The sequence below is a fragment of the Alexandromys fortis genome, unplaced genomic scaffold (assembly GCF_014885135.2).
Source record: "Alexandromys fortis isolate MF-2015 unplaced genomic scaffold, M_Fortis_MF-2015_v1.1 scaffold_319, whole genome shotgun sequence".
Classification (NCBI taxonomy): domain Eukaryota; kingdom Metazoa; phylum Chordata; class Mammalia; order Rodentia; family Cricetidae; genus Alexandromys; species Alexandromys fortis.
The window spans coordinates 616,554-629,672 of NW_026068193.1; the positions used below are offsets into that span (position 1 = coordinate 616,554).

At 54.6% G+C, this 13,119-nt stretch overlaps 1 protein-coding gene across 1 annotated transcript; it reads left to right on the forward strand.

Moving 5' to 3' along the window:
- The first annotated feature begins 299 nt into the window (after positions 1-299).
- Positions 300-11,921, forward strand: Wnt10a (Wnt family member 10A). The gene is made up of 4 exons (XM_050129635.1): positions 300-526; positions 1,464-1,726; positions 8,489-8,868; positions 10,888-11,921. Exons 1-4 carry the CDS (start codon positions 414-416, stop codon positions 11,383-11,385), a joined length of 1,254 nt encoding a protein of 417 aa, XP_049985592.1. The 5' UTR covers positions 300-413; the 3' UTR covers positions 11,386-11,921.
- Positions 11,922-13,119: the final 1,198 nt, after the last annotated feature.

The following is a 13,119-nucleotide window of genomic DNA, read 5'->3' on the forward strand; positions in this document are numbered from 1 at the left end:
CCCCACCGCGCCCGCCTTGCACACCCTCAGAAGCGCAGGCTCGCAGCGCGGCGCTGGGGGGGGGGCTCCCCAGCACCTCGGCCTCGAGTCCCCAGCCCGCTGCACCTCCGCCCCCCCTTACCCTTTAGAGGCACCAGGAGTTGTCGCAAGGGGGCCTCGGGAAATTCCCTGGACCCCAGTGCCAGGAGGTGCCCGGTTCGCCCGCTCCCCATCCACCCCCCCGAGGGCGGTGCCCGGGGGCGCTGCCCCATGGAGCGGGGAGGCGGGCGCCGTCTGCTGCGGGAGCCGTGACCTGAGTAGGAGCTGTGTGTCGCAGCCACCCCACCCCTGCCGATCATGCGCAGGCGACCCTGGTTCGCCAGTCCCACCGGGCTGTGAGCCCCCCACTCCCGGCCTGTCAAGGCCCGCGCGCCATGGGCAGCGCCCACCCTCGCCCCTGGCTGCGGCTCCCACCCCGGCCTCAGCCGCGGCCTGAGCTGTGTGCGCTCCTGTTCTTCCTACTGCTGCTGGCTGCTGCTGTGCCCAGGTGAGCTCTCACCTCATGCTCCGCCCTCTTGGAGAGCTAGGACCCCCGGGGGCCGTTCCCAGTGCTCTAGCTGGGGAAGGGACCCTGGAGTGTGCTGTGCGGGGGAGACAGGGTCACGGAAAAGTGCTAGTGTCCAATCAAAGTTAGTGAGCTACCTCGGAGGAAAAGGTTGGACTAGTCCAGGGGGATAGGGCAGTGCCCAGGTAGGTGATGGTAGCTAGGTCGGGAAGTGGCTATTTGGGAATAAGTGCCAGCTAGGAGTTCTTTCCACCCTGGGGGCAATGCACCCCCACTCCAAGAATAAGTTCAAATTGCCTGCTTCCACCTTGCGAATCATCCCAGACAGGAGCAGGAAAGGAGTTGAAGGGGGTTTCCCCATCTCAGGTGGGGGTCAAGTGAGAGACTGACCCTGAAAGGCAGTGGTGTGTGTGTGTGTGTGTGTGTGTGTGTGTGTGTGTTCCAGTAAGCTGGGTTGGGTAACCAGCAGTTTGCATAAATATATGTGTGACTATGAGAGTTTATAGGCCAATGTACAAGCATATGTGTGAATTTGTGTGTGTGTGTGTAACTGTCTGATTAAGTGTGTAAGTGGTAAGTGCCCTGGTTTTCTGCTTTCTCCATATGTGTGCAGAAGCATGTCTGAAACATGCCAGTTGCTGAAGCATGGCTTTGGGATAGGCTCCTGGGTCACCCTTTGAGGCATCGTGCCTGGGGATGAACTTCTAAAATACTGAGTGCATATATTTACCTTCGTGGGTGTGCAGCTGGGTGGATCGTGTTGGAGTGGATGGGGAGAGGCATGTATTCCTGGGCCCAAACTTAAGTACCAGGAATTGGGGTAGAGTGATTATGGCCTGTGGGACAGAATGTGTGTTATTAAACAGGCCCTCACAGTCTCCCACAAAATGCTTATCCACCCCACCCCATATGCCTGCAGGTCAGCACCCAACGACATCCTGGGCCTCCGCCTACCCCCAGAGCCTGTGCTCAACGCCAACACAGTGTGCTTGACACTGCCCGGTCTGAGCCGGCGGCAGATGGAGGTGTGTGTGCGTCACCCTGACGTGGCTGCTTCAGCGATCCAGGGCATCCAGATCGCCATCCACGAGTGCCAGCATCAGTTCCGGGACCAGCGCTGGAACTGCTCCAGCCTGGAGACTCGGAACAAAGTCCCCTACGAGAGCCCCATCTTCAGTAGAGGTAGCTGCTCCTCGATCCAAACTCTTGCCCTTCCCCCTCAGGACCTGTACCCCAGAACCTGCTAGCTATCTCTAATGAACTCGCAAGGTGGCACCTCCTTAGACCCCTGTATCTGCAAGCCATGTTTGCTTTCTGGTCTTAGAAAAGTATCCAGAGTGGCGGGTGGGGGGGTGGAGGGTCGGAGGGGCAGAAACAGGGGTCAGAAGCCTCTCTAACTGAGGCAGGCTCCATACCTGACCGCTAGACTATTGGTTTATCCCTCTCTGTTACATGCCTCAAGCTTCAGACTCAGAAAATATCCGTACCCCTTCCTCAATTTATGCTCAACTGGGTAAGCTTTGGTCAGGGTAAGGCTGGAGAGCCTATGAGGGGAGAAGTGGAGAGGAGAGAGAACTTCCTGTCACGCAAAACAAGTAGGGAAGCCCGGCCCCGTGAGTGGCCTGCACTCCTGCAGAAGCTCAGCCTGCTATGGATGATACAGTCCATCTGGGTGTCATTCTCATCGTCCCCCCCCCCCCAAAGCCCTCTCCGAATCAAAGCATTGGTGTGTGCCAGCTTGTGAACAGTGGCCCCTGCCCGGCAGGCCCAACAGCCTTGTTAACCCGTTTCCCCCAATCTGTCCCCAATTCTGGATAACCCAGGCCCACGTGGACACTCCCTAGGAGGGCTAAACTGTGGGAGGCAGGTAGTTTGGTCACTTCCTTCAGCTCCCACTGACTTAGCTGAGGCCTTGAATCAGGTCTCTGCGGCCAGATTGCAGCTTGGGTTTGTCTAACTGGATACAGTTTCTTCTCTCAGCTACTTGTCAGGGCAATGAGAGGACCTGGTAGCCCTGGCTCCTTAGGGTTTGAGCGAGCAATTCTAGTTGGTTGTGGAGAAGGAGGGGCGTAACCTTAGTGCCTCGGGCTTCTGCGAGACCCAGGCTTTAATGTGCCCCAACTGCAGAAAGAACCTAATCAGGATCCCCCCTCTTTCAGTAGAACCCATGTTTGCACCCCTTGGGCCCCCAAGTTAGGGGCCACCTCGTCCTCCCCTCTGCTCAGCCCCAGGCCGCTGCCCCACCCCTGCGCGCTCCCTCCTGCCTCCCCCGCGCGCCTCGGGCGCTGTTTCTACCCGGCCGAGCCCAGCCCGACGCGTGTGGCGGCATGCAGCCGCGAACTAATCCCCGCGGGCCGCAGCAGACTGCTCTGCGCTGTTCTCTGTGAGCACCCCCCCACACACACACACCTTGCCCCGTGCTGTCCCTGTAGCCCCACAAGTCAGATTCTTCCTTCCTGCCAGCTGGGAGCTGCTGCAAGTGACCCCCTGCCCGCAGGCCTGCTCCACTCCCATTGCACGACGTCACCACCCACCACCCACTCCTCACTGCCCGCGCTCGCTGACACCAAGTGGCAGACAGGCCTCAGCATCTTCCAGGCTCTGGCTGGGCCAGGCCGGTACTCACTGCTTTCGAACTACCTTCTGCCACCCGGTGGTTGCTGGGTCACCTAACATCCCCACAGATGCATTTCTTACAGGGCTCCTGCTTCAACTTCTGCACAGTGGTGGCTCCTGCAGGCTTTTGAGGGTCTTTTCCCTGCCACCACCAAAGAGATAAGCCAGGGCTAGCTCTTCAGTCCTCTCCTCGGCCTCGGCCTCAGGGTCCCCCATTAGTCCTGTTGATCTCGCCAGCCTGAATCCAGGTGTCCCAATCAGGCTGCTGACACCTAGTGAAGGACCTGGGGTCTTTGAAGGTTAGGGGAGAGTTTGGAGCCGCGCGGGTTTGGCGCAGGGCCAGGTGCTCTGGGTTCACCTGCAGTTTAATAAGCAGGAGGTGAGCTGGGGGGACGGTGGGGGGAGAGGTTAGGGGTGGAGGGGGAGACTTGCCAGGGCTAGCCAGGGCGGGGCGGCACCTAGTGCTGAGAGGGGGCGGGACTGCGGCTCCAGGACTCGTCAGCCAACGGGGCAGGGCTTCTTTCCTTGGCCTAGGAACCCCGCCCTACCTCAGTGGATTCTGCCTCCCCCCCCCCCCATCCGTTGCAACATCTCATTTCTACCTCTCCCTTCTTAGTGGGGACTGCTCTGGGCTTTTGGAAAGACAGTTGCCATCCTCCCGACCCACTTTGCCTCATCACCGCCACCGAGCCTGCCCTCCTATCTTGCTAGGTCCACCCTCCTTTGGGCTCATTTCATAATCCATTTCTAGGTCCTCTTCTCCAGGACTCGCTAAATTTGAATCCCACCAGGCGACTCTTGGTGGAGGCTAGCCCCTGGCTGTCTAGTTTCCTTCTCTATCTCATCGTGATCATTGTGGAGCCTGTCGACCTGGCTTGGGCTCTACACACACAGACACACAGACACACACACCCCACATGCACACAGGCACACCGCTTTAATATAAGGGCTGACCCCTCTGATCTAGGCTGCTAAGAAGGTTCTTTTAAAACATATTCCGCTATACTTCATTTCAAGGACTGCTGAGGTGTGTGTGTGTGTGTGCGGCCGGGGTGGGGGGGGGTCCTTAGGTTTTCTATGGCAATGTCACACTATGAGCAGATGGAAGGGGACAAACCCAGGAATATAAACAGGCCTGCAGACTGCGGGGCGGGGGGAGGGCGGAATAAGGACAGGAACAGGAGTCTCCAAGGGGCTTGACAGAGTCAGGGGGAAAATGTTGTGAGAGGGCCTTAAAATCATGCTAACTTCTTTGCCCAGCCCTAAGGGCAACAATGATGTAAGTGACCAGGGCACTGGTACCCTCAGCATCTTGTACTATGAACGCAGACAGGTTGCTGACTGCCTGGGTGCTGGACATCACATCTGTTAGGGGATGAACAGAGGACCCCTCCATCAGTCTCTCAGGAGGTGAGGACCAGGAGATTTGATTGTAGGAGGTTCAGGGGGCCCAGGCTTAAGTCCTAGCGTGCCATAAGTGAGAGGGACTAAAGGAGGGTGTGGTAGATTCGAAAAGCTGTCCCCAGAGGAGCTGCCATGGTTAGGTGCTCCTGGGCCTAAGACCCAGCCACATTGGGAATGAATGGAAAGAAGGGGCCTGACATCCTGCTGCAAGCCGGGGTCCCAGCCCAGGAAAAACCAGCAGTATAAGTAGCCAGAACCTACAGTGCAACATTCTGTAGTGCAACATCCTAAAACATTGTTTCAGAGAGTATAGTTTTAAGACCAGGCATCTAGGGTCTGGAGAATGTAGTGGCACTTAGGGAAACTGAGGCACAGATAATCATATCTCAGGGTCATCTAAAGTCCTAGTATTTTGATGACATTCTAATAAATTAGCAAACATGTATTAAGCACTTAGTATATATTGGGCATTGTACTAAAACACGGTATCCATGGTTTAGGGTCCTCAAATGGTCCCCACTTGGTAGGTCCTATTATTATCTTTACAAATGAAGCGAAGAGAGGTTGAGTAATTTGCTGTTCGTGATACAGTTTATAAATGAGCAGGAGAGCCAGGACTCCACACAGTCCACCTGACTTTAGAGTTCCTGCCCAACCCTCTCCCGCATGCATTTGAACTACAAGATCAATGCCCACCAAACCCAGAGGTGAACTGTACTCCAAGTACTCCAAGAAGTAAACACACACACACCTATGTTTGAGTAAACACACCCACTCTGTATCATGCCTAAATGTTCCCACATGCACAGCACAACAGCACAGGACTCCCCCCCCCCGCCCCACCACCCCAGCACCCCAGGCTTGGGAGCATGCATAGATGATTTGCAAGGGGCGAATGGGGACCAGACCTTTATTCTTTCTCCCTCCCTCTTTGACTTGAATGGGCAGAGCCTAAGCTTTTCTGGCCCTTCCTTGTTCCCACTGGCCCCTAAATCATCTTCCCTTCATACTCCCCTGTCCTCCAAGCCTACTCCCCCGGCCCCCTTTCTGGCCGTTGCGGCCTATAGTTGCAGCTGACTCCACTTAGATGCTGGCAGTCTCTGTCCCAGATCAAAGGCAGGGCGGCTAATTGTGCATCGTAACAAGCCCCCCCCCACCCCGCTCCGGGCAGCCCAGCTGGCCATGGCCCCACCCTTTTCCCCCTCCAGCTGGCCAGATGGCACAGTGCCTGCATCTGCCCAGACAGTTGGGGCCAAGACCGAAACTGGGGCCCTGAATGGGAGCTGGGGCAGACCCAATGGGCAGGACTTCTCTGAGCATGGATGATTAGAGCATAGAGTGGCCAGGCATGCCCTGGTCACCTCCACACGTGGCTGTGACAGCTGTCAAAGGCATGTAGTGGGGAGTCATCTTAAGTTGCATGGGGTTTAGAGTTCCCTAAGGTTGTGGGTTATATTTTTCTGGATTCTTTCATGCCTGTCTTCACCAAAACCTTAAAGATGTAGTTGCCCCTGAATACCCTTCTGGACTCGATGCCAAGTCTGTACAGAGTCATAGGCCTGGAAATTGGGATATCTGGGTTTCTTTCTCAGCAGGAAGACTCAGCTGGAGCCCATATCCCTAAGTAGAAAATTGGTGGCCCTGGAAGGTGAAAAGAGCTAAGTGGGGGCTTGCTGGGCTCCATAACCTCTGTAGCCTTGGGATGTCCCAGTTTGTATAGTGTGTGTGTGTTTGGTGGCGTGTGTTTTGGGGGTCGATGTTGAGGTCAGGACTGCCTCTGGAGGTCTGAGTATTGCCATGTGTCCTAGAGTAGACAGGTTGATGACTCTCCCAGCAATAAGACATGCTTAGAGCTCTGAAGATAAAAGGCAGGGGATAAATGCAGGGTGCATGTCCCGGAGTTTTGGGTCTACCCTTAGGCTCTACCCGCTCACAGCAGTTTCTGCTCCCCTGAAGTTTGTGCCAAGTTCCAGGAAGCCCTTTGAAGGCTGCAGATCAATCTTCATCCTTTCCTGTTTGGTCCTAGCTGTACTCCTTACAAAACAGAAAAATGTGACCAGGATGTCATGAGCTAGAGAGAGAAGATGAAGAGGTAGAATCTGCTTCGTAGACTTCCACTAATCCAAATGATTTGCTCTAGATATGGGTCATAAGCTGCTAGGCTCTGTCTTTGATCAGGGTGAAACAAAAAACAATGATGTAAAAAAATGTAGCAGAACTGAATGAGATCAGACAGCAAGAAGACTCATAACAATAACGGCAATATTTCTGTAGTATTTATTATGAGTGTGACACCATTCCAAGTACTTCAAATGTAGTAACTTGTTCAATTCTTAGAGAAACAACTAGCGAGATAATAACACTCATTTGCAGAGAGGGAAACTGAGGCACAAAGAGATTAAGTCTTTTGGCCCAGGACTTAGTTATTAACAACTAGTCAGTAGACGATCCAAGATTGCAAACCTCGGCACTAATCAGAAATCAGATCTTAGCTGCTCAAAACCCATGAAATCTTTATTAACATTTGTCTGAGCACAAAGAGCTTTGGATGCAAAGAGTGAAGCTTAGGACAGGAATGGGCTAGGGGTTATATATAGTCCCACATAGCCCTCTCTGGAGCTTATAAGGCCTCTGGGAGACCCGAGACTTTGTCTTCTGTCTTTGATGATGGAGTGGGAGGTTCCCGTCTGTTTCTTCTGAACCTCTGGTATCCTTCAAGGCCATCACTCTCCCGCCACATTCTGGGATTCCTCCACAGGGATCTATGGCACAGATGGATTCTTCACCTTGTGAAGACAGTTCTGGCTTCTCCCGTTGCCTGCTCTCTTCAGAGTCCAGAGACTAGCCACAGGCTTGTACTAAAGCTGCTTCTAGCTAGTGCTTTCTCAGTGGGGAATAAGCAAGAAGTAGCCTGCAGGTCTGAGAGTTGGACCTACCTCTCCTGGTACAGGTTCAGAGCTCTCTCAGGAGGTGGCTCAGGCTGGGGCACCCACAAGGAAAACAGTACAACAGGCACCAGGCCAGGTTAGCACATCCCAGGGCCCTGTGAGTGTCTCAATCAGAGAGAGTTTCTTTTTTTTTGCCTCTTAAGCCTCTAATGAGAAGCAGAATCTGTCTTCCCACTCAGTTTGCAACCCTGCGTGTTACACGCCAGATGCCACTTAGGACACTGGGGTCACCTGCACTAGCTTCAGAAGTTACCAGCAGCCCCAAGACACAATGAAGGCAGGGTGGCAGGGATATGAGAGGCTACTCACTTCTTTCAGTCAGGTCTTGTGTACCAGGATAAAAACCATCAGGAGGGAGAGGGTTCCAGGCTGAACCTAAAGGGAGCACACCGCAGTCCACGTTTGGGGTAGGGCAGATGACCTTAGCCTGCTGCCCACTAGCATCTCCTGGGGGCTGGAATTCCATCACTTGTAATTTATTATTTGGGTTAAACTTCACTTTCTTTCTCCAGGCTATTTTAAAATTGCAGATATCACGGTAAAAGGCAGTATTCTAAGTGCCTGATCTGAAAAAGAATGTGTTTGCCGGGCACTTTCTGCCCTGGAGAAAAGATCTAGACATACAAATCCCAAGCTTGCTAAGGGGGTGTCAATGACAATGAGAAGGGAGTGCAATTCCTGCCCCCCATTCCTCTTACACCCCCTTTGAATCTCATGGTGTGCTACCAAGTCATCCACACCCAGTCGTTTCTACCATGTTTTCTTGGTCTCTTGCCTCAGGCTTTCTTTTTCTTCAATGACTTATTTTTATCTTAGGTTCATTGGTATTTTGCTTGCGTGTATGTCTGTGTGAAGGTGTCAGATCCATGAGGAACTGTTGCGAACTGCACTTGGGTGCCGGGAATTGAACAGGGTTCTTTAGAAGAGCAGCCAGTGCTTTTAACCGCTGAGACATCTCTCCAAACCCTTGCCATAGGTTTTCGAGAGAGTGCTTTCGCCTACGCCATAGCAGCTGCTGGAGTGGTGCACGCAGTATCCAACGCGTGCGCCCTGGGTAAACTACAGGCTTGTGGTTGCGACGCCTCCAGGCGTGGGGACGAAGAAGCCTTCCGTCGGAAGCTGCACCGCCTGCAGCTGGACGCGCTGCAGCGCGGTAAGGGCCTGAGCCACGGGGTCCCAGAACACCCTGCTCTGCCCCCTGCCAGCCCTGGCATGCAGGACTCCTGGGAGTGGGGTGGCTGCAGTCCGGATGTGGGCTTCGGAGAACGCTTTTCCAAGGACTTTCTGGACTCCCGGGAGCCTCACAGAGACATCCATGCACGCATGAGACTCCACAACAACCGTGTCGGCAGGCAGGTGAGATTCACAGTCGTGTTCCCACTGCTAAGCGGGCTCCGCCTCCGCTCGGGGTAGTTCCCCCTTCTAGGAATCACACTATTTCCCCAGTTCAGTAACCTCCCAGCCCTCTCTTAATTCAGCCAGCAAAATGCCATGGGGACCCCTTCTACTGTGCGCTGGAACATCGCAGGGGGCCTAGCGGTGCAGAACAACTTGCTCCTCCCATTTTCTCTGCTGACCAACAGAGACCGGAGTAGGCAGGCATTCAGGACCGGGACTGCCACAGCCTCCTGCCCTGTAGAGGCAGAGCTTAAAGATCACCAATCATGTACCCCAGCCCTAAATGTCTCACAGCTCTTGAGCTGTGTCTTGAGCTTTCTGTTCAGTCTGCCAGCAGGGGACTCTTGCCGACTGAGGACTTCCACCTTCTTTCTCCTTTTTCTGGAATGCTCACACTACCTTAAAGTTCCTTCGTGTAAAAGTGACACCACCAATAATAACACGCACACATACACACACAGAAGGGAGGAAAAGCATAGTAGATTGAATTGATCAAACCCTATTTATGCATTAGGAATTTGTCCTGAGCTAGCAGCCTGCCTACTGCTTACCCATCAACATTCTTAATGACCGTGTGCTCAGGTATGGTAACCGAGGCACAGAATGACCGGGAGACTTGCCTGAGGTGGGATATGGTAGCAGGTGGGCTCCATCCCCAGTCAATCTCCTGTCTGGATTCTTTTTCCTTCCTGGCAGTTCCATCTCCTTCCTCTTCTTTACCCTTCTGCTCAGCCCTGGCTTCTTCCCCCTATACTCTTTTTCCCTGGGCCTCTGAGCCCACTCCAGTTCCTTTCACTCCCTCCAGTTGATTCAGCCATTTCCATCTCGGCTTCGGGTGAAGGTGACCTGAGACATGCTTACCCTCAGGTCCCGTGCAGCTCCCACCCAGCCTTACCCTGTGCGTGGGGCCCCTTTCCCAAGCTCCTGACACCACCCCAGCCCAGACCAACAGAGCCTCCTCCTTGTCCTTGTTAAAGTGGTTAATTAATGGCTGCCGCCTGTGGGAAGCAGATGTTCTGGAGCTGTTGGCCTAGGGAAGCTTGGGGGTGGGGCGGGGTGTGTGTGTGGGGGGTTCCCACATGGTGCTGACATCACAGGCTACACTTGTGGGCTATGCAGCCCTTCAATTCCCAAAGCAATAGACTCCCTCGCTTGTGGCCTTCATGAGCAGTTGTGAAGACCCCAGATCCTTCCTTGCATTCTTTAAAAGTCCTTGCAGTGGGGGTTGTGGGAAATATGAGCAACTTCCAGTGGGGGTGTCTCTAAGGGTTACACTAAGGGGTACTTTGGGGGGAGATTGTAGAACAAGTTGAGCACTGAGTGGGTGGCAAGTGGGCTTCCCTTCGAGACCTGGGAATTAGTCTGCTCCAATAGGGCTCACAACTTGACAATTGTCAGTTGTCTGGGATCTGTTCTGCAGTCAGGGAAAGCTTCGTCACCTGTGTCTCTCTGTGTGAAGAGAGTTGGAATAATGGCAGGAGGACGTCTCCTTCGCTGCTATCTTCTCCCCTCACCTGGTTCCCTGCAAAGAGCTGCGGGGCACAGCTGGGGGCTGGGTGGCAGTGGGAGGGGGCCTTTCCTCACTCACGACCTGGAGGGAGGCCAAAGGCTTTGGAGTTGGGAGGTAGGTGAGCAGGCACCCCCTTGCTCCAGGGAAAGGAGAGGGAATTTCCCTGAAGATTTAGGATCCCCAGGGCTCAGGAAGCAAGAACCCCCAGGCCCAAGGGCCCCCTTGCAGTTGCTAGAAAGGCTGGCGAGGAAGGAAGGAGCTCGAAGAAGGGAATTCCCCCAGAGCCTAGCCAGATGGGAGGTGGGTGGGAGGGGTGCAGGAGAGCCTGAAGAAGTTCTGAGCTCCAGATTCAGACCTCAGTATTTGCTTCTGTACAATGGGAGCCGGTTTCCAGCCCCTGTTGCGGGGGTGGGGGGGTAGCACTGGATGCTAGCTAGTCTTATCCCTCTCGGTGCCTCTCTCTGTAGGCGGTGATGGAGAACATGCGGCGAAAGTGCAAGTGCCATGGCACCTCAGGCAGCTGCCAGCTAAAGACGTGCTGGCAGGTGACGCCTGAGTTTCGAGCAGTGGGGGCGCTGCTGCGCAATCGCTTCCACCGCGCCACGCTCATCCGGCCGCACAACCGCAACGGTGGCCAGCTGGAGGCCGGCCCCGCGGGGGCACCCTCGCCAGCTCCCGGCACGTCAGGGCTGCGTCGAAGGGCCAGCCACTCCGACCTGGTCTACTTTGAGAAATCGCCCGACTTCTGCGAGCGCGAGCCGCGGCTGGACTCGGCGGGCACGGTGGGCCGCCTGTGCAATAAGAGCAGCTCGGGCCCGGACGGCTGCGGCAGCATGTGTTGTGGCCGCGGCCACAACATCCTGCGCCAGACGCGCAGTGAGCGCTGCCATTGCCGTTTCCACTGGTGCTGTTTCGTGGTCTGCGAAGAATGCCGAATTACCGAGTGGGTCAGCGTCTGCAAGTGAGCCGACCCAGGCTCCCCTGGGTCTCAGGAAAGGTTCTCCACCTGGTGCCTGGCTTCTGTTGCTAGCGATCTGGGCCAGGCAGCAGCATCTTTGGCTTCTGAGAGAGGTGGTTGGCTCTTTCTGCTCTCAGGATCTGCAATCACTAAACGGTCCCCGGACCTGACTGACACCCACTCTGTGGGTTCCCCTCTTTCAGCTCCTAGCTCAGACAGCTGGGGGTGATGTTGGAGACTGCCCCACACCCTAGGATATGTCACCAAAGCAGCCCAGCCTGACAGACCTATCTCCTGTCATCTTTTCTCCCCTTCTCCACTGAAGCTGACGCGCGCCGGGCAGGGGGAGAAAACTAAAATGAAGAAACACGCAAAATCAGGCTGAAGTGATCCTATAAAGGCCCCAGACACCCTCCTGTGAAGGCTTCTGCCCCTATCGGTTCATTTAACAGATATTTATTTTGCACTCTTTGTGGCACTCTCTGGGGAAAGAGAAGCCTTCTGGAGTTTACAGGCTTACTAAGGGAGGTGGACAATAAACCAGTAAACACACAAACAAGGTTATTCCAGGCAGTGTTCTGGGCTATGGGAAAATTTAAGCATGGCACTGGGTATACGCTGATTTGTGGGGAATGGGGCCCTTTCCGCCAAAACTAGCAGCCAGGGAGATTTCTGAGTTGTGATATATACAAGCTGAGACCTGCAAGGTGAGAAAGAGTCAGTCATACAGAGAAGGGGAAGGGCTTTGCGGACGGGGACAGGAACCCAAAGCTCTGAGGGAAGAGAGACCTCCACCTGTTGGAGGAGCAGCGGAGCAGCCTCTGTGTTTGGAGACTAGAAATCAAGAGGTGATAGGAGAGGCTGGAGATTGGGGCAGCTGGACAGGAACTGGGCTTTATTTAGGAAGAATCTGCAGAGAAGCAAGACTTCTTAAGCAGTTGTACTTTGATTCTCTTATGAGGATCTGGCTGAAATGGAGACCAGTTGATAGCCAGAAAGCTGGTTACGGGTTCCAGGGGACTAATACCTAGCCGGAGCCTGGACTGGATGACAGCAGTCGGGGTGTCTCTAAGGAATGGGATCCAGGGATCCCGAGCCCTCTGTGCCAGAACTCTAACCGCCCACTTTGTACCTGAGCCCTTTGCCACAAGCCAGGACGAGTGGCTGTGCCCAGCAGCACCCGGCAGCAGAGACAGGCGGCACTCTGGAAAGAGTGATCCTGGGCAAGACCCAGCTCAGCCCAGCCTAGTGCCCCAGGGAGCAGGTGGGGCCAGGAGGTGCGGCTGGGAATAGGGTGATGGGGGAGGGTGACAGACTCATCGTCTGGGGCTGGGCTCTGTCGTCCTGGCAGGGAAGCTGGGGGGAGGGTAGGCAGCCTTCCTGAGCCCCCCATTGAGCCACAGGTCCAGGGGTCACATAGCAGAGGTTAAAACTCCTCTTCGATTTTATGCTCCCACCAGGACACTCCTGAGCTGGAATTTGGGTTCATGCTTGTATTCACTTAGGCTCAAGTCTGAAGACTTTCTAGAACAGTTTATCTACCGTATCTAGGCCCATTGTTCCGTTAGTGACCTTGCTGGGTACCCCATTTATCATCCAATGGCGTCCATTTTGACAAATCAAGCAGGGGGGAAAAGTCCTGTTCAAAAGGCCAGTTTACACAGACCCCCCCATTTTCCTTGTCCTTATACCTTGAGGGGGTGACTCTGGAACATTCTCCAGTTGGGAGACTGGGCCCACT

Bases quoted from the DNA above. Each gene is read 5' to 3' on its own strand.
- Wnt10a (XM_050129635.1), top strand. From the start codon at position 414: ATGGGCAGCGCCCACCCTCGCCCCTGGCTGCGGCTCCCACCCCGGCCT. The intron at 1,727-8,488 runs GTAGCTGCTCCT...CCCTTGCCATAG, and splicing joins GAGCCCCATCTTCAGTAGAG to GTTTTCGAGAGAGTGCTTTC. The intron at 8,869-10,887 runs GTGAGATTCACA...CTCTCTCTGTAG, and splicing joins ACAACCGTGTCGGCAGGCAG to GCGGTGATGGAGAACATGCG.